This window comes from Coloeus monedula (genome assembly GCF_965178545.1).
Source record: "Coloeus monedula genome assembly, chromosome: 20".
In the NCBI taxonomy this organism is placed as follows: Eukaryota; Metazoa; Chordata; class Aves; order Passeriformes; family Corvidae; genus Coloeus; species Coloeus monedula.
The window spans coordinates 10,335,290-10,355,586 of record NC_138800.1 but is presented as its reverse complement, the minus strand read 5'-3'; the positions used below and the strand labels follow the sequence as shown (position 1 = coordinate 10,355,586).

Below are 20,297 nucleotides of genomic sequence, written 5' to 3'. Positions count from 1 at the left end.
TTTGTTACAGGTCTGCTGCCTATAATCTCCTATGTGCCTTAACCTGTACCTTTAATTTAAAGATTGAGGGCCAGTTACTGGAAACTTCAGGTCTGTGTATTCCTGCCAACAACACACTCTTTATTGTATCTATCAGTAAGACTCTTGCAGCAAACGAGCCACACCTCACCTTGGAGTTCTTGGAGGAGTGTATTTCAGGATTTAGCAAATCCAGTAAGTAACTCTAGTGCTTGTTAGTGCCAACCATGAGTTTGAAAAGATTCTAATCTGTGGAAAGATTTTAGAGCTAGCTTAGTCAACTGAGCTTCCTCACTGGCTCTGCTGCCCTCTCCTTTTGCCATGCCTTTTTGAAGCTTCTCTGATCGCCCAGTGTTCTTTGCCCAGCTCTGACAGTAACTATTTTGGGCACTAAAACTGAAAGGAAAAGTGCTGAGGAAGAGTTATTTATGAAGAGAGGCCGGTGCTGGCTGTGTGTGACGAGGTGGGTGTTGTTGCAGGCATTGAGCTGAAGCACCTGTGCCTGGAGTACATGACCCCCTGGCTGTCCAACCTGGTGCGCTTCTGCAAGCACAACGACGACGCCAAGCGCCAGCGCGTCACTGCCATCCTGGACAAGCTCATCACCATGACCATCAACGAGAAACAGATGTATCCTTCCATTCAGGCCAAGATCTGGGGGAGTCTGGGACAGGTACAGTTCTGCATTTGTAAACAAACACACGTTTTCTTGCACTTCAAATCAGGTTTCTTCTTATGGAGGTCAGCATTTTATAAATAGTTATACTTTAATGTGGGAAGTAAAATACAAATAGTGCTAACTAAATTACAGTTTCTAGTTCTGAAGGATTGGGAGTAAAACGTAATGGAATTCAAGTCACTAAAAGCAATGCTTCAGTTTGTGGTAGTTGTGCATCTTCAGCTGAAGAAATTAATGATTGCTGTGTAAAGGGTGGTTCACTGTGGAAAAGTAAAGTTAATCTGACTGGTAAGAAAGGAATTTTTTCTCTGTCAGATAACAGATCTCCTGGATGTAGTGCTGGACAGTTTCATCAAAACCAGTGCCACGGGGGGCTTGGGCTCCATCAAAGCTGAGGTGATGGCAGACACAGCTGTAGCATTGGCTTCTGGCAATGTCAAACTGGTGTCAAGCAAAGTGAGTTCCCTCTTTGCCTTCATTTCCTTTCATAGAATAATTTCAGCTCGTTTGCTAATGTGACACTGAGATGCTTTCTGGTAACTCAGGACAGGCAATTAATGCGAAACCCTCGATAAAATAGGTTCCAAGCAGAAGAATAATTTCAGTGTTAAATGGTGATGGGTTTTACTGAAATTCTGAACTGTGCTCCCCGTTTGAGTAGAACAAAATGGTTGCTCTCTTTGCAGGTGATTGGGAGGATGTGTAAAATCATTGACAAGACCTGTCTGTCCCCCACGCCCACGCTGGAGCAGCACCTGATGTGGGATGACATTGCCATTCTGGCACGGTACATGCTCATGCTCTCCTTCAACAACTCCCTGGACGTGGCAGCACATCTCCCCTACCTCTTCCACGTGGTGACTCTGCTGGTGGCCACGGGGCCCCTTTCCCTCAGAGCTTCCACTCATGGGCTCGTCATCAACATCATTCACTCTCTTTGCACTTGTTCACAGCTTCACTTCAGTGGTGAGCTTTTTTGGATTTTCAATGAAGCTGATTGCTCCTTAATTTGTTTAACAAATACTTGAGTTGTCTTTCTCTGCAAACTATTAAGAGAGTTAGAAAATAGTGGGTTGTAGTTCAGCATGAACACAAATCAGAATGAGGATATGATCAACAAGAAATGAGTATGGAATTAAAAAATATCTCAGAGCAGGTGCATAATGTAAATTGTTTGTATAATGGGTTTTAGAAAAAGAGAAGAAAGTAACGTGATTTTCTGGCAAGGCAAAGGAGAAAATACATCTGTGCTAAAACTGGCTCGTGCATCTTGTGAAGGGTTGCATAACATGATAACAAAAATACCAATTACATAAGGGAATTGTGAAGTTACAGTGTTAAAACAGGTCTTTTATCTACTGTTGTGTTTTAGCAGTCCTAAAATAATTGATATTAGCAGTTTGGCACTTCTTACCCCAGAAGCACAATGTAAAACCAGGCCGTATTTTGTGCAGAAAAAAAATTCAACGTTTATGTGATCTTGCCTTTTTTTAAGTATCTGAAATCTCATTTTATGTCTGTACCTATCATCAGGGAGAGTGGGTGCACACACACACACAGAGGTGTCTGTGTGTCTGTGCTCTGATGCACGGGGGTGCTGAGCCTCCTGCTCACGCAGTGGGTTTGAAGTGCACTGAAATGAACTGAAAGGTCAGAACTGTGAAGATATTCAGTGCTAGAGCAGGGCCATCATTTTCTTCTGCTTTAAGTGGCTTTCTTCTTGTGAGTGCCAGAGCCAAAGGCAGAGTCTGCTGCAGTTTGAACTTCCAGTTCTGTTGGTATTTCAGAGCAGGAACACTCTGGATTTCCATTTTCTGAATCACTGTGAGGAAAACTCACAGAGCCACATCTTTAAACAAGTGTCTCTGTAGCAGACTCTAGAATCCATTTCTTGTGCCTGGTTCCAGCAGTCAGGGCAGGAGAGCAGAGCTGCTGTGCCTGACTCGGGGCAGTAGCAAAGGGAGCAGTGTTGCAATGGGCACAGGGACCTCTTGGCTGTTGGTGTCCCTGGGGAAGGAGCCTCAGAGGGGGGAAATGTGGATTTGAATTTCCCTGGTGTAAATCTCATATGTACAACTTTATTCAACAGAGGAGACCAAGCAAGTTTTAAGGCTGAGCTTGACTGAGTTCTCTCTGCCCAAATTTTATTTGCTGTTTGGGATCAGCAAAGTGAAGTCGGCCGCGGTGATCGCGTTCCGCTCCAGCTACCGCGACAGGTCCTTCTCACCCGGCTCCTACGAGCGCGAGACCTTCGCCCTGACCTCGCTGGAGACGGTCACCGAGGCGCTGCTGGAGATCATGGAGGTGTGTGGGGACAGGGGAGTGACCCCTGAGGGACAGGGGCACTGCTGGCCCTCTCTGCAGGCAGCGGTGCCGGGGCTGTGCCTCCTCCCTGCTGAAGTTAACAGCTGATTTCTGAGAGCCAAACTTCTGCACATTCCCAATTGTACAAATACATCTCCTCCATGTTACATCCATTCAAACAATCTATTTTTCTCTTTAGGCTTGTATGAGGGATATTCCAACATGCAAGTGGCTGGACCAGTGGACTGAACTAGCTCAAAAGTAAGTCATAGATCTCAAACCCTGACCCCTCCCTGCCTGTGCAGTACACCCAGAGTTTTCAGCTTTTCGTTATATATATTTTTGTTTTTGTTGTTGTATATATGTTGTTTAATGCAGTGTACTCTGTTTCTTCACAGGTTTGCATTCCAGTACAACCCCTCCCTGCAGCCAAGAGCACTGGTTGTCTTTGGCTGTATAAGTAAACGAGTGTCTCATGGACAAATAAAACAAATAATCCGAATTCTCAGCAAGGTATATGGGTCTGTCTGTTTTCCTTTGTGACTCATAAAGTAGCTATTTTTAGTTTTATCTTCCCATCAAATATAGAACTTGGCATAATTTTAGGATAAATGTTTTTTCAAGCATATTCTTGTATAGAACTGATTGGAAATACACTTTCTATAGGTCAGGCTTTTGAATTTAAATTGACTTAGTGGCAATAAGTTCCATCACTGCTGTGACTTCTAGAGTATCTATAGGTCTCAATATTGAGTTTAACATTCCTGACACAGGTGGATCCAGCAGTCAGTATTTAAATAAATGAGAAATTTTCTCTTAAGGCATTTACCAGCACGCACATGATTCACAGCTTCCTTTTTCTCAAAGGAAGTGAATAACCTCGTGTGTTGTGAGTAAGTATAGTAAAGAGCTGATTTATATCAGAAAACTTTGAAGCAGGTGCCTGGCTTGACAGTGATGTTCAGTCATTCCAAAGTAGGTTGTGTTCCATAGCAAGTGAGCAATATACTAAACATGTGTCCTTTAAGCATTTTATTAGAGTTTTATAGACACAAACTTTAATTTAACAGTGTCTAAATGATAAAGAGCTTTTCTCCAGCTCTTATGCCCCCCCTGCAGCCTGACTGTTTGGGTACACATTGTGCAGCCATGCATTTATTTCTGCTGTCTAAATCTCCATTTGGAAAAATTCTCGAGAGTTGGTTTAGAATGAGCTCAGGCTTTTTAAATAATTGAGAAAAACTGTTATTGTGCAGAGCTTTGATCTTCTTTTTACAAAGCAAAATGTAATTATGGTTGTATTTTTAATTACTCTCTTTTTTCAAAAAGGGACTTGAGAGCTGTTTAAAAGGCCCTGATAATTATAATAGCCAAGTTCTAATAGAAGCCACAGTTATAGCCCTCACCAAGCTGCAGCCTCTTCTTAACAAGGTAAATAACTGGCTTTTTAGAATAAGCAGAGAATGTAAATTATGATTATGGGTGTAATCTCAGAAATACAAGTAAGTGTTGGGGTTTCTGAAGTTCACACTTCACTGTGACTCAAGCATGGAAGTAGCACATATGGGAAGTGTGGCAGATTGTGGGACCAGTGCAAAGGCTTGAGAAGTGCTGGGGAACATTCTGTTCTGCTTCCCAGAGCGGGGCCCTGGCAGTTGGGCAGAGGCTGTGCCCAGGCTGTGCCCGTTCCTTCCACAAGGCTCCAGTCCTGCCTGCAGCTGTCTGTGCTGGTGCCCTGCACGCCAGGGCTGGGGGAATGGCCACGTGTGGACTGCTGCTGGTCACTGCCCAGTCTGAGGGCACACCGGGGGCACAGCAGGAACAAAGAGCCTCGTGCTGCTCCTGCTGGTGAATAAAACTTGTTCTCAAAAAAGCTCTGCTCAGGAGACCCAGGATGTATTGAACACCAGTTCCTCTTGTGTGTAGTTCTGATTTTGACAAGGAAGTGCCTGGCCAGGTCTGTGTGCAGAGCTGCAGTCCGTGTTCAGACTGAGAACAACAGACCCATTTCTGGTCAGGCTGGCACAGGGCAATGCGGGTCTGACACTGTGAGCAGGCAAGGGATGTAGGAGAGGAAGAATGACTTGGGAGGTGCAAACAAGGCTTGAAATTAATTTCCTTTCTACTGTTCACCTGTGAAGTGCATTAATAGGTCCATATGAGCACCTGTTTCCTTGGAATGGCTGTGGCTGAGGACAGAACCTGCTACGAGCGGGACAAACCCTCCCCTCTGTCCTGGTTGTCTTTCACCCGCAGGAACTGACTCCCAAGTGAAATGGTGGCTCTTTCTCTCCCCCCAGGACTCCCCTATGCACAAGGCTCTGTTCTGGGTGGCCATGGCTGTGCTGCAGCTGGATGAGGTGAATCTGTACTCAGCAGGAACAGCCCTGCTGGAGCAGAACCTGCACACCCTGGACAGCCTGCGTGTGTTCAACGACAAGGTGAGCCCGCAGCCTACACTCATGGCAGCAGTCAGAGCTGATAGAAAAGGGGAAAAAGCCCAACTTTGTCCTTGTGAACACTCGTTAAGCAACTAAACCTGAAGATTACATTAGAAATTGTTTCATTTGGGTGGTATCCACAGACAAAGATGTGGAGAGAAGCTGTCATTATTCTGTTCGAAACTGGAGCAGAAATGTCCAGGTGTGATCTGTGAGAAAGTGTTTGATATTTTCCTGTAACCTCTTAAAAGAACTGTTCTGTCACTTAAACAAAAATCTCAACAAACTTGAGATATACTGAGTAACTTTCAGTGAGGTGCTCTTGTATTTTATCTTTGTGGGTCAGAGCCCAGAAGAAGTGTTCATGGAGATCAGGAGACCGCTCGAATGGCACTGCAAGCAGATGGATCATTTTGTTGGGCTGAATTTCAACTCCAACTTTAACTTTGCACTCGTGGGACATCTCCTGAAAGGTAGGACTTCATACTGCTCTTTGAGATGAGAACTTGTACTTGAGGAATAAAAACAAGTCAAGGGATAAAGGGGCCAAACTGGGTGGTGGATTTTAAGTAATTTGGATTACAGAGCAGATACAGATTTAAACAGTCTTGGATTAAAGGACTTTGCCAGGTTTCCTTTATAGTCTTCTGTGAAGGTCTTTAGTGCTGCTGCTGAAAAGTTACGAACTGTCACAGGGTGCAGACCTTCATTTGCTGCACCCTTTTACTTCTTCCTCCAAGAATGTGTCTCTTTGCCTGTGCTCAGGCTCACCAATTTTTTTAGCATACTGATTTGCAAAATAACAGATACAATGTATTGACAGACATTTGAAATTATGCAGCTTTGAGGGGAGGGACAGAAAGCATTAGTCTTAAATGTGCCATTTCTGGTAGCACTGTGCTCTCTTACCCTTGAGATGGAATGTCTGAGGATGTGCTGGAAAATATTTATAAATGCTTTCAGAATATTAGTGCTTCATAAATAGGATTGAAAAGTTAAATACAATCTTTTGTTTCTCAGGGTACAGGCATCCTTCCCCTACCACTGTAGCAAGAACAGTGAGGATTTTGCACACACTCCTTGCTCTGGTTAACAAACACAGGAACTGTGACAAGTTCGAGGTGAATACCCAGAGCGTGGCTTACCTGGCAGGTAATGAACCAAACCTGCTTTCCAGTCTGGGCTGACTGAAAAGGAGTGCATTATTGTGGAATTCCTTCAGGTTCAGGTTGTTAGAATTGTACCAGCACAAAGAAAACTTGTAACTGGTGGACAGGAGTGTGGGCAGGGTGGGCACAATCAGGAAGGCTTTTTGGGAACTGAGGGCTCTGCCAGCACAGCACCTCCTCTGCAGCTTTGGGACTTCTTCAGGAAGGCTGGAGGTTTCTTGGTGTAAATACTCCAATGTGTGCCTGAGAGCTTCAGGTTTCTAGTGATCTGGACATAAAAATTGTGACCATGTGAGGGCAAATGTGTAAATCTTGTCATTGTAACTGAATGGGGAACATAATTCTTTTTAAACAACCTGCTTTTAATCTGTACATTTCCTAAGGTGTAACTGCAGCTCAGTGGTGTTGATGTAAATGAACACTGATGTATGCAAAAAATGCAAATGGATGGAATATTGTTTCTATTGGTCACTGCATTCCTGCTGTGGAAAGCTTCCTCTCCCTTTGTTTGGCTCTGCAGCCCTGCTGACGGTGTCCGAGGAGGTGCGGAGCCGCTGCAGCCTCAAGCACAGGAAGAGTCTCTTGCTGACAGACGTCTCAATGGAAAATGTTCCTATGGATACATACCCCATCCATCACAGTGACACTAGCTATAGGTTGGTTGTCTCACTTTTAGATGAGTTACCCACATTGCAAAGCCTGTTTCCTTTAGTAAGTGATCTGTGGTGTGCTGGGAACTGAACCCCACTGATGGCACTGAGTCCGTGGGCTGTGATGAGCAGTTTGCTCCTTACACTGGGATCAGGAGTCACAGAGAAATTTGGATGTAGAATTTGTACTGATCTAATTTTCAGAGCTTAACTGCTCTGGAGGCTGTTAAACCTTTTGCTAAATCTTTCTACAAGACCTGATTTAATCTCATTTGTATTTTAGAAGAACATTTTGTTTGTCCTTTTAAGAGCTCCAGGGCATATACTTGTCTGTGTCACTGGGAAACCTTGACACCTTGTTACAGCCTGTGTGCAGCCAGAGAGATCAGCCAGGAAATCAACTGGAAGTGCCATGGAGAGCCTGTGTCCTCAACAGGAAGCACTTCACTCAGGATCTCTCTTTTTAGCATTGAGATTGGAGTAGCTGATTACTAAATATGTTTCATCTTGCCCCATAGGCTGATTTGCTTGTGTTCTTTTCATTGCTTTATTTTTTTATCTCTTCAGCATCACATTCACATCAGATTGTTTGTTTCCACTAGCTCAGACATCTTTGCAAGCAAAGTAATTACTATTTCTCAATATGTATTTTGGGGAGATTAACCTGGTAGGAAAGATGGGTTTAAGAAAGGATAGTTTGGCTGTTTGGAAAACCTCTGCCTAAATAGCACAGTTTTAAGATTTTCTTAATTGAATTTCTCTGCACTTGCAGGACACTAAAGGAAAACCAGCCCTGGTCATCCCCCAAGGGGTCAGACAGACACCTGGCTGCCAGTTACCCAACAGTGGGACAGATCAGCCCTCGCACCCGGAAATCCATGAGCTTGGACATGGGGCAGCCTTCACAAGCCAACACTAAAAAGCTTCTAGGTTATTAACATAACTAATTTATTGGTCTGTCTACAGAATACCCTGGGAAGCGTTACTGGAGAAAAATTGTTTTAGTTATGACTTTAAGGGCTTATTCCTCATTCAGAGGAATAAGTGCAGTTTCTGCAAAATGCAAATTTCAGGGCACTGGACAGTTAAAGAGGACTTTTGGTTATGAGGGGGGAGCGAGAGCAATGCTCAAAATGTGCATGTTGAAGTGGACAAAAAAAGATATTCCAGATGCTGAAGATTACTAGTGCCAGTTTTGTGCTCCCAGCCCTTTCCAGCAAACCCAGGAAGTGGATATTTAGCTGCTCCATTGAGTGCTGTGGTTGGGGCTGGAGGAGATGGTCCCAGAACACGGCAGATATGTGTAAACAATCTGATTTTTACTCATGGCTTCTCAGTGCATCATGTTTACAACAAACTCGTGTATCAGAGGAACGAGCTGAGTTGCTTTCCAGAACTTGTGGAAGCCCTTTGGCATTACACAGGTGGAAGAAGAGGGGCATTTCCTTCATTCCAGCCCTTTCCTGCTTCCTTTTCAGTAACCACGTCCTGGCATGTGTATTCCGTGTGTGGGGGCCAGGAGTCCATGGCATGCCCCCCTGACTAATTGCATGCTCCCTCCTGTGTATTGTGAAGCACTTTGGAAGCTGTGATGGAGAGCGGCATGGTGTGATCATATTTTCTGTCCCATCCCTGAAAATGGTGAAAAGGTCCCCAAATTCCTGTCAACACATGGTAGATAGAGGAGTAGCTTGGCCAGAAAATCAGAAGAAGTTAGAATATGGATTTAGGTTTAATGTTTTTAATTGCCTGATAAATTGTTTTTAGGTACAAGGAAAAGTTTTGACCATTTGATATCGGACACAAAGGCTCCTAAAAGGCAAGACATGGAATCTGGAATCACAACGCCTCCCAAAATGAGGAGAGTAGCCGAAAATGATTATGAAATGGGTGAGACACAGGACTAACATTTTAAGAATAATACTAATTATAAACGCTTTGTATATCTATACAAAGGACTATTTCTAAATTCAGTGTTCATTTACCAAGGTTACTCCATGGTAAGGGAGAAGCACCTTTCTTAGCAATGGCTTTTGCAGGGTGCAGCCTTCATATCTCTGGCAGCTGCACTGGAGCTGCTCAGTTTACAGGTGCAGAATCAGGGGCAGCTCTAAAGGACTGCATACAGGAGTGCAATGAAATAAATAGCATTTGGCTTTCTATAAGTTAATAAGCCCCAGCTGCAAATTCCTGCAGGAGATGGAATGTGAGCTGATGCCTGGAATGCCTCTCTTCATCTTCTCCCCCATCTGCTTCCTGTGCCCCCACCCCCAATTGCAATGCAAGACCAGGGTTCTTCTCTTGTATCTGCCTGACCCTGAATTTGGTACTTACACCCCTGGGCCTGTATTTCACTGAAGAGGAAATTGGGGTTTTTGTTTGCCATCCGATAACACATCCCATGTAGTGGTCCAGTGCTGCTGCATTACAGCGCAGTTGTTGCTTTGACCTTTGTGACAAGGCTGGTGAGTGCCGAGGTTTGCACATGACTGACTCTGTTGTGCAGAACCTGATTCTGTCTTGCTTTGGGTTTATTTTGCTCTGGATGAGTTGCTCTTTTTTATCTGGCAGAAACCCAGAGAATATCACCACAGCAACACCCACATCTCCGGAAAGTTTCCGTTTCCGAGTCAAATGTCCTCCTGGATGAAGAAGTTCTGACTGACCCAAAAATTCAAGCACTGCTGCTTACAGTTCTTGTAAGCTTTCTTCTGTGTGTTGTTTGCTATTTTCTGATGTCCTTTTATCTCCCAGCAAAACAAACACGTTCCTTGGAGTGTTTCCTGCCTGAGTTTTATGACACGCTATTTTGTATAATAAAAGGTTATTGATATATTATAGTTTAAAAGAAATGAGCATTATTGGAATCCCAGCATAATTCAGTTTAAAAGTCATTAACTAGTAATAGAGGTGCAGTCTGATAGCACTTTCTTCAGCTGTACCACTGCAGTTCCCACTCCAGGTACAATTCAGAAAGACTCAGTTGTGTAAAAAACTGACCAGATACGTTTATTGCCAAAATACTAGTTGTTGCCAATTGGTTCTGTTGTTTCTCAATAGAGACATAAATCAATCTTTTGTAATGCTGCTTTCTGCTAGTCAGAAATCTTAAACCCTTTAAAGCTTAAAACCTTTAAGCAAAGGCTGCAACCACCCAGGTGAACTAATGGCTCCTTCCCTGCCAGGCCACGCTGGTGAAATACACCACGGACGAGTTCGACCAGCGCATCCTCTACGAGTATTTAGCAGAAGCCAGTGTTGTCTTCCCAAAGGTCTTTCCTGTTGTGTGAGTACCTGAAGTTCTGGTTACATTAACTCTGTACCTGGCTCTTCTTTAGAGGTCTCTGGTCCAGGACAAGCATCTACAAGGCACTTGATTGTGTGGAGGTTACAAGCTGCAGTCTGTCCATGCTGGTTGATTTTAATTTGTCCCGAGTGTTTCAAAGCTGATTTAAAACCTAGTGCAGGTGCTCTTTGGGTGTTTCTTTAGACACCTGTTGTAGTTTTGCTGGAGTGAATGTGTGTAAAGGAAACCCAGCTGTCAGAAGTCAAGGTGAACAGGCATTCACAACTGACCTGAGCACATCATCAGAGTCGTCATGGAACAGAGTTAGGAATTGTGTTCTGAAATCACTGGGGAGATGAAAATCCCACCTGAACTGCTGTTTGCTAAAGTCAGTTGGGAACTGCAGGTTTATTTTATTTAATGACCAAAAACTAAGCCACTTCTCCTTTCCTCAGGCATAATTTATTGGATTCCAAGATCAATACCCTTTTATCGCTGTGCCAGGATCCAAACTTGTTGAATCCAATTCATGGGATTGTGCAGAGTGTTGTGTACCATGAGGAGTCTCCACCCCAATACCAAACGTCCTATCTACAGAGTAAATATTTTATCTTTTTTTTTTTTTTTTTTGAGTAGTGCTGTACTGGGAGCACTCTCTGGCGGCTCTGTCAGGTGAGAGCTGGGCTTTTATGGTGGTATTCCATTTGTTGTTGCAGGTTTTGGATTCAATGGGCTGTGGAGGTTTGCTGGCCCCTTCTCCAAGGTAAGAGCTCTGTGGGGGTCTGGACTGTTTGGCCTTTCTGGGGCACATTGGTTCTGCAGGAAAGATGCTCATAAGGAGCACCACTCACTTATGAATGAACAGAGAATGTCAGGGGCACCTCTAGGACTAAACTCAGCCCTGGGCCTGCAGCAGGTGCTGGGATAGATAAGTTACCAGGGCGGGGTAAAAGCAGCCAGGTGTGTAAGTGCAACTTTCCTGCTCCCAGGGTCACTTTATTACGTGTGTCTTACAGGGTAGGGGGTTAATTTGGTAAGTGATGATTCCACGAGGCTAAATTTTGTGTTGGAGCAGAGGCAGTGGAGCACTGCCCATGTGTCCGGCCATCCCAAGGGCAGTGGCCCAGGTGTGGGGCTGGGGCAGGGGCTCTGCAGCCCCTCTTGCTGCCCCTGGGCTCCCACACACTGAGGTCACACTGACGCCTGGTCTGCAGTGTGTACATTTAGATTGGTCTGGACAAGATCACTCAAGTCAGTTTGTAATTACAGATACATCAAATGCTCTTAAAAATTTGCAGGCGAAGCAGTGGGACTTGAGGGTGAGCTCTGGAGCAAAGCTCAAACTTACAGGAAAGTACAAAGGAAAAAACAATCTATTTTTCCCCCATCTCCTACAGCAAACCCAAATCCCAGACTATGCTGAGCTCATAGTGAAGTTTCTTGATGCCTTGATTGACACGTATTTGCCTGGAATTGATGAGGAAACCAGTGAAGAATCTCTCCTGACCCCCACATCTCCATATCCTCCGGCGGTGCAGAGCCAGCTCAGCATCACTGCAAACCTCAACCTCTCCAACTCCATGACCTCACTTGCCACTTCCCAGCACTCTCCAGGTCAGTGCCTGTTCTGGTACCACCTGGGTGGGGGAAATGTGGGAATTTCCTGGTTTAGGAGGCTCGTTGGCTCTTTGGATGTGTTTATGCATCAAACATTGGTGCATTGTGGAGTCAAATGAATATTAAGCTGTTCCTGAGCTATTACGCTGTTGGTTCAGATCCTGGATTTTATCCATCACAAAAGCTGTCTCCTGGGTTGCTCCATGTGAAGGGAAGAACATTAAGGGCATCAGAACAGCAGCACCTTCACGTGGAACATGTGCAGCAGTGAGGGCTTGAAAAACTAATAAATATAAACATACAATCAAGGTAATTTGCTAGGAGAAAAGGCTGATCTGGGTGCTGCAAGGTGTAGCACATGTTGGGAAGAATAATCCCTCAGTGCCCAGCAGACTGGTGTGGGCTGACACTGCTCCAGTTGCCTGTGTGATCCAAGGCCAGTGCTCACACGGGCATTGCGCTGGGGTCAGGCTCTGCCTTCCAGGAAAAAAAGAGTTCATGTGGGTCCTTTAGACTGTTGTATTGCCAGAAATATGCTGATGGTGAAGTAAGGGTGTGCAGGAAAAGTACAGTCATCAGAGGCAGTAAATGGATAAAAATACCCAGCTTCTGGCATGGGAGAAGGGAATTGCAGGGGAATGCGGAGGTGAAATTAAACAGCAAAGATTTGCAGGGTGAAAATGAGTAAAGAGTTATTCAGTACAGCAGCACAAGCCAGAGAAATTAAATATAGGAAGAAAATAGAATTTATATCAAAGAAACCTACATGAAGACTCATGAAGTGGCTTGGGAGGGGTGGCTCATATATTGAGGAAATACTTTTTAAATAAATATTATACTGTGGGATATTTCTTCAGTGATGATTTAACTTCTGCAGTTCTGAACACTCACATCAACCAACCTTTTATTTCTGCTTCATTTCTAACCTTGATGGAAGGCCAAAACCCCCTTGTACTGAGGGATAGCCTTTACAGAGGTGTTGCTGGCTGGGCTTGGCTCTGTGCAGGAATCTGCTCTGGCTCACAGGCACTGGGATGGTTTGTTCAGGGTGCAGAGGAGCAGCAGGGGTAAGGCAGGGCTGTTGGGATGATTTGGGGACAGGGGTTTCTTTGGGAGCAGACCTTGCTGTCAGTGTAGAAGGACATTTGGGCAGCACCTTGCCATTTGGAACACCGCATGGGTTGCAGCTCCAGCAGTTCATTTCCAAGGATGAGGTGATGGTGCAGGATTGAGCTCTCTGCAAGGGAAAGAAGCATTTTGCTCTGTAAATGTCCTCCTTCCTTCTGCCCCACTTTCCATTCCCTCTTCTTTACAAGCTGAGAGGAAGGAATTAATCCAGCTCGTCAAACATTCCTTCCAAGTGCTGTGCAAACAGATGGCTTTTGTCAAAGGCTGGTTAAGAGTCTCCACAAACAGAGTTGGGAACTAGGGAACTGGTTCAGGTTAATAGTGAGTCTGAAACAACGCACTGCTGGCACTCTGAGCACTGTTTGCTTGGAAATTAAATTTCAAACACCAGTGTGAAGGCCACGTATTCAGCAGCACTGAGTTAAAGAAACATTTTCAGCCAACTACATTTTTTTTATTATGGCTACAAATACTAAGTTGCAGATACATGAAAATTTCATTTCTTGCATCTGGAAACAACTAGGCAGGATCATTGTTTATAAATGTTTTGTCTGTCACCATCTCTGTTTCTTTCCCTCCCCGTCCCTGTCTCATGGACATTATTCACTTACATTTATTTCTTTCATTCTGTGTCTGTGAAGCTTCTCTGCCTTGCTCTAAGTCTGCAGTTTTCATGCAGCTGCCTCATCCAGGTACTTTCTTCTTTCATCATATTTGCACGAAATGCTGCTTGAGCTGCGTTAGGGCCGGGCTGTGGCATGAAGAGCAGTTTCTGACACGGGAATGGCTTCAGCAAGTGCTAAACTGGTGCATTTCTTGGGGGATGCCAGTAATACCTGGTGGTAGAGCAGACAAAGTCACCCACAGCCTTGAGAATAAATCTGGTAACAGACAAGTGGATGCTTAATACTGGAAATCACTCTGCTGCACGTGTGAAGCTAAAATTAACTGTTTGGTGTGAGCTCTAGATTCACCAGGACTCAGCTCTGGCTGCAGGGGCACACGGGCAAACAGACATGAGTTCTTTGGACTGAACTGCAGCAGACAGAGGTGCAGTAAATCAGGAGCTGCACGCTTCTGCATTGCTGCCTTGTGTGGAGAAGTAAGAGAAAGCTGCAGAAGAGGGTTTTTTGCTCATGCCCATGGGTTGTCCCTGTCCTCAGCGTAGTTTGGGGGTTTTGTGCTGCTGCCCACACAAGGAGAGGATGGTGCAGCCTCTGCAGGGTGTTCTTTGTTCTCACTAATGCCAACGCCAATCAATTTCTTGCACATAATGGTGGATATGTCACTTACAGGAACAGAACTTTGTTCTAACCTTTGTATTTGCTGTCAGACATCCCAACTTTTGCTGCTGATTGTACTTGCATCCTCACCAGACAGACACAGTGTGGCAGCTACACAGAGAGGCTGCTGCAGGGGGGTTAACTCCCAGCAGTTCCAGCGTAGAGAGCAACAGTGGATCGGGAGCACGTGTGCACTAAGCTCAGCTCGGGGCTTTGGGTGTGCAGTGACAGTGCCCGAAGCCATTGCTGAGGGCTCTAATGCCAGTGGGGTCTTCACTAAAGCACTTCAGTTTTGAGGTTTGTTTGATAGGAGACTTTTAGCAAAGCATAACAGAGTTTTGCTCTGCAGGACCTTGTCCCAGCCTCACCTCCTCTGTGCCTGTTTCCTGTCAAGACCCTCCTTAGGAAACTCTTTTCTTTACTCATTAAGAGTGAATTTAATGGTTTGGTTTGCGTTTTCCTCCTTCCCTCACTTAAGCAGACTTTCGTTTTCAGCAGGACGCCAAGTTTTCTTGGTTTTACTCTCCCTTTGCTCTCTGCTGGCTCCACAGGCTCGAGGGCAGGAGCGAGTGGCTCAGCAGCCCTTACCTGCCACAAATCGTATTTGATTCTTTTCAAACACGTCCCGGCGGTGCCGGGCGGGCGGAGCTCGGCGGGGTCGGGCCCCCTCTGGGACCCGCCCCTCCGGCATCCCCGCGGCTGGGGCGGCTGGGGGCTGCCGGCAGCGGGACTCAGCGCAGCCCCTGTGTCTCCGCAGGGATCGACAAGGAGAACGTGGAGCTCTCGCCCACCGCCGGCCACGCCAACAGCGGGAGGATGCGCCACGGCTCCGCCAGCCAAGTGCAGAAGCAGCGAAGCGCCGGCAGCTTCAAGCGTCACAGCATCAAAAAGATCGTGTGATTGTCGCTTTTTAATTTTATTTTTTATTTTTGGACCTGACTGACACGCGCGGCCCCTCGCGAAGGGCCCTCCACCGGGTGTGATGCTGCACTTGATCTGTACAGTTCCCATCCCGCCAGCCGCGTTGCCAGATGATCAACTCCTGACCCACTGCCTGAGTTAACGCCTTCATCCCCCCGTGTTCGGTTTCAGCCGGTGTTCCAGAACCACGCGTGTGCCCCGGGGGAGGTTGGAGTTCTGTAGCGCTGCAAAGCCGCGTCTTGTCTGAATCCAAAGCCATTTCCCAGCCCCGCCGTGTGTCTGTTCTGGCCTCGGGTGTTCCTGCTAAGGGAAGTGTTGATCCTTAACCCTGTTTGCACACCTCAAGGTAGTGGCTTCCTGAGCCGGGGAAGTTTCTCTAATCCTGGTTTTAATCCAAACCTGTAAGATTTTAGCTCTGTACTTTTTTTTACCACACTAGAAGTTCATGATAGCTGCAGTACAAGGCGCTTAACAGAAGTGGTGATTAGGTTAAATTTCAGGTAATTAGCAATAAAGGGGAGAGGAAAAGGAGGCTGCAGGAGTCCCTCATTCCCCAGACCAGGCTTCACACACTTGGACTGTACATGGACCAGACTGGACAAACTGGCTTTTTTCCCTGAGCTTTTTTTTTTGTTTTGCTGTACTTTATTTGCCCTGAGGAGGTTGTACAGGGGAAAATCCCTGGGAACTGACCCTTGGGCTGTCATTGTAGCACCTGCTTTAGTTCTGCCCTTCCCAACAATGCACACCTTCCAGAGCTCCTGGCAGAATATCCAGTAGGGAATGGAGGGGAAATGGAGTAGATTCATCCCAGCTCTGGGGGATAGTATGTGGCAAAGCTGCCCCTGTGCTGCCCGAGCAGGGACAGAAACAGCCACGTCTGCTCAAGGTACATGAATTTAAATTAACTGACACTGTGTCCAGTCCCAGGGACGTCTGGCGGAGTCACCTCCCGGGGCGGGGTCCTGCGGGGGTCACACAAGCCTGAGGTGCTGTCACTGTCAGGGCTGTGCTGGCAGGGGAGGGGGCGGTGCTGGTGCTGCTGTGGGGCCCAGTGCTGTCACGGGGGCTGGTGCTGGTCCCGCTGCGGGTGCCGCTGCCCCGCGGGCACGTGCAGGGTGTCTGAGTTTGGGCTGAGTTCAGGCAGGGGCTGCGTCCCTGGGGGCTCACACAGCTCCTGCTCAGAACCAGATCCGCTTCCCAGTTTCAGATCCCTCTGCTGTGGTAGGAATTAACAATCCTTCAGTGGCTTTAAAGGAAAAAAAAGTATATCCATTAGGTAAAAGCTAGTCCTCCAGTGCAATCGTTAGTGGCTTTCAGTAAATCGAACTTCACAGCTAAATTATTAGAGAATGGTACAATTAAGGGTTCCGATTTTATTGCTATAGCACATAATTCCCATGTATCCACACAGTAACAATGTAACATTTATGTAAATAAAAATACCTTTATTGTATTGATTCATAAAATAACAATTTCTTTAATTTGTTTACAGTCCTGGAAAAACTATGAACACAAACTTCATATGCAAATAGTTTGCCAAAACAAGAGGAAAACTTAGAATTAGCAGTCATGGAATAAACAGGTTAGAAAGATGAACTGGTGCAATTAACCAAATCCCCTCACTCGGGTGGTGCAGGCGCCAGGGCAGGAACATGGTCACTGGTGACACAGAGTGGGGTCCGAGCAGGGCCACGAGGCTGAGCTGGGCTCAGGGACAGAGCAGGGGCTCAAGCCTTGGCTTTGGGGTCCCCAGGTTAAAAACCATTGTCATCCCACAACTCAGATTGTGAGGAGCCACCCCTGGTGTCACTGGGGTTTGCACTGGGTTGTGCCCAGTCGAGCTGGTTCCAGCCCTTCCCATTTTGCTGAGGACAAGGAATTGTAGAAGCCTGAGGATTTGGAGGTGGGAGGAAAACAAGAATCTCTTGTAAAGGTGGTGTGCTGTTTTCAGTTGTTTGTCGTATGAGCAGGTCTGCAAACAGGAACTGCCCAACTGATTTTGTTTGGGCAGAGAGCGAGCCCTTCAGTGTTGTGCATTGCCCATGTCAGAAGTGTCCCTCCATCAGAACTGATGTGTTCTCTGCAGCACAGAGATGTGAGAGCAGAGGGGACAGGGATGAAAGTCACCTTCCCTGTGAGAACTACTCCAGGCTCTCAGTCCCAGCTGAAAAATTCGTCTCTTCATAAAGTCAGTGAACAAAACTGAATTTCCTCTTTTCCTGGAAAGAGGGAGTCGGTTGAGTTTTCCCTGTATGAGAGATTCATTGAGAGGGCCTGGGCCCTGGCAGAGCAGGGGTGTCAGACACCTGTGCCAGGTAATGGGGGTGGAATTGGGGTGTAAGGACTGCTGATGGCCAAGGTTTAATTTGGGATTGTGTGTGCCCCAAGAGACAGGGACATTGTCTTCTAGTACTGGTGCTTGGGAAGCTCGTGCTTGGCTCCTAGGGAACCATGGCCTTTGTGTAATGATTAAACTCCCATCAGTAATTAGTTGTTGAGTGCCTTACTGTCACTGCATCGCTCTCCCGCTCCCTCCAGCAGCCGCTGCTGGGATTTGCCTCTTTTTCTTTCTCACGTCCTCCTTCCTTTGTTCTTTCCCCGTTTGAGCACTCTCCACCCTGCCCATTCCATCCCTGGGAGCGCTGCTCCCATCCCGGGCTGCTCCATCCTTTCTCCACCTGCTGCTCTGTTCTCTGGTGACCAGCAGGTTGTTGTTGGTGACAGTGTGGGTGTGAGCCCTGACCTGACACGCAGGAGCCCCATCCCAGGGTCCCCAATGCCGCTGCACTCCAGACAGCCCACGGGCTGCTGGCAGTGGCTGCTGCTCCAGGCTCTGCTGCAGGGCTGGAGCTGCAGCCCCAGAGTCCCTGTGCTCTGACATGAAAACTTAAGATTCAGAAAAATCCAGTTGGAACACGTGGACCATGTAATGCCCTCCTGGGGAGCATGTGTGACCCCCCCTGGCTCAGAGCCCGTTCCCGGCCCGCACTGACCACAGCTCAGTACTGTAAAGACAATTAACATTCTGTTTGTGTTTGTATTTTCCCTGACTTAAAGATAACACAGTAGTATTTGAATAGTGCATAACCTACCTGTAATGATGCCGATGTTTCTGCTTTACTGTGCATGAGGTTTCCCAGGACAGGGAACGTTTCACTGAGTCTCGTGGGCTGAGCCCCCGGCGCGTGCCGGGGCTGGCTCTGACCCGGGTTGTAGGTTTTAGGGCTTCTTCTGTTTCATTCTAAGGTTAATTTTTTCCAATGTCACAAAGCACGTCCTATTGTTATGCAACAAACCACAGACAGTCACTCAGAGTGTTGGTCCCACCTTTTTTTTTATGCAGTATATTCACCTGTAAATAGTTTTTGTGTAAAATTTGACAGAAAAGTATATTTACTACACTGTAAATACATGTGACAATATATTGTATTATTTTGCTTTTTTTGTAAAGCAGTTAGTTGCTGTATATGTATAACATACAAATTTGATTATTCTAGTGTTAGTAACTGTTAACTACTCCTCCTCCCTCCTGGTGCGTTACATCATTTAAACCAGAAGCTGTGTACGACACACTCACCCCGTGTATGATCTCACTGCTTCCATCCGGCCTCGGCTTCCAAAGGGTTTCCGTGATCCCAGTCCTGGTCATGCTGTAAAACCGAGCGTGTGAGCCTGGAGACCCCGCTCGTCCCAGCGCCGGTGGGAGCTGTGGGTCAGAATGGTGGAAACCTGGTTTCAGATAATTATTGTTCACCCCATTCTCCCCTCATGTATGTACTTCCCCCTTTTTTTTGAAGTAAAATGTAAATTCAACCTGCTCCCAGTTGTTTGAAGGTCATTCCCGGGCGCTGCGGGGTGAAGGTGGTGTACGCCGATGTCCTCTCTCTGTTGGGACAAGTTTGGGTGGGTTTTTTGGGGCTGAACCAAGGGATCCGGCCCAGTCCCAGACCCAACCCCCCACTTTTTCTGGGGAAAATTAAGATTCCAGTTAAAATCCAGTGTCTGGGGTTTGTCTTCCCAGACTGGTGCTGCTCTGGGTGTGGGATCCTGCACAGATCTAAGATTGCCTGCGGTGACTGAGGAAGAAGAAAGCCCATTGTCATGAATTTCATGTCACTTCAATAAGATTATCATAACTGAATAATAAATCAGAATATTTCTTTTTAAAATGTAAATTTAATATTGTAATAAAACAGCTGCTTGGTCTTTAAAGAACAATTCAGTATAATTTGTCTATTTGAGCTTTTTTAGCCTAGAAGCTTGAGGTCTCAGCTGTCAGGCAACTTCTCTGACAAAAGATTAATCACATCTATTTTTCTTTTAGGGGGATACATTACTTTCCCATTAAAAATGTATAAGTACTTATATTCTGGCTTTGTGAATCGTAAAAGGATGTAAAGACACATTAAAGTGTGACTGCATTGACTTCTTCTGAGACATCTTATTGTTCCTGCACGGTGAACAGACAGACCTGCAGACACCTGGACAGGTGATTCCCGTCGTGCTCCTGGTGCCAGCTGGGGCTGCATGAGTGGAAGAGCAGCAGTGTGTGAACTGTTAAATTTCATTTTCTTTACTTCAGAGGAAATGTTCCTTAGTTCTGAGTTGGACCTGGAGTGGGAGCCAGGCAGGAGCCAGCCCCTGAGCAGCACCTGCTCAATCACTGCTGCCAAAAACATTCCTAAAGTTCCTCTTTTGGACAGTCAAGCCTCCTTGCTACTTGAGATCACAAATATACTGTAGCCATAGGGAGGGAATGAAAGGAAAGTTTTATTTCAGTTATGTATGCAGTTGGAAA

General features: G+C 46.1%; 1 protein-coding gene across 5 annotated transcripts in view; it reads left to right on the top strand.

Moving 5' to 3' along the window:
* NF1 (neurofibromin 1) overlaps positions 1 to 19,784 on the top strand; it is a 75,512-nt gene extending 55,728 nt beyond the window's left edge. For 3 of the 5 annotated variants that reach the window (XM_082294431.1, XM_082294433.1, XM_082294429.1), the window contains 21 exons: positions 11 to 213; positions 498 to 691; positions 1,013 to 1,153; positions 1,384 to 1,663; positions 2,787 to 3,001; positions 3,201 to 3,262; positions 3,400 to 3,514; positions 4,331 to 4,432; positions 5,302 to 5,442; positions 5,789 to 5,915; positions 6,463 to 6,594; positions 7,132 to 7,267; positions 8,034 to 8,191; positions 9,029 to 9,151; positions 9,833 to 9,960; positions 10,447 to 10,547; positions 11,003 to 11,145; positions 11,264 to 11,310; positions 11,945 to 12,161; positions 13,934 to 13,984; positions 15,333 to 19,784. In XM_082294431.1, the coding sequence (XP_082150557.1) occupies positions 11 to 213; positions 498 to 691; positions 1,013 to 1,153; positions 1,384 to 1,663; positions 2,787 to 3,001; positions 3,201 to 3,262; positions 3,400 to 3,514; positions 4,331 to 4,432; positions 5,302 to 5,442; positions 5,789 to 5,915; positions 6,463 to 6,594; positions 7,132 to 7,267; positions 8,034 to 8,191; positions 9,029 to 9,151; positions 9,833 to 9,960; positions 10,447 to 10,547; positions 11,003 to 11,145; positions 11,264 to 11,310; positions 11,945 to 12,161; positions 13,934 to 13,984; positions 15,333 to 15,475 (2,959 nt within the window). In that variant the 3' untranslated portion in view covers positions 15,476 to 19,784. The remainder of the gene's footprint in view (positions 1 to 10; positions 214 to 497; positions 692 to 1,012; positions 1,154 to 1,383; positions 1,664 to 2,786; positions 3,002 to 3,200; positions 3,263 to 3,399; positions 3,515 to 4,330; positions 4,433 to 5,301; positions 5,443 to 5,788; positions 5,916 to 6,462; positions 6,595 to 7,131; positions 7,268 to 8,033; positions 8,192 to 9,028; positions 9,152 to 9,832; positions 9,961 to 10,446; positions 10,548 to 11,002; positions 11,146 to 11,263; positions 11,311 to 11,944; positions 12,162 to 13,933; positions 13,985 to 15,332) is intronic. The other 2 variants (XM_082294432.1, XM_082294430.1) reach the window with 1 other exon arrangement.
* The last annotated feature ends 513 nt before the right edge of the window (positions 19,785 to 20,297 follow it).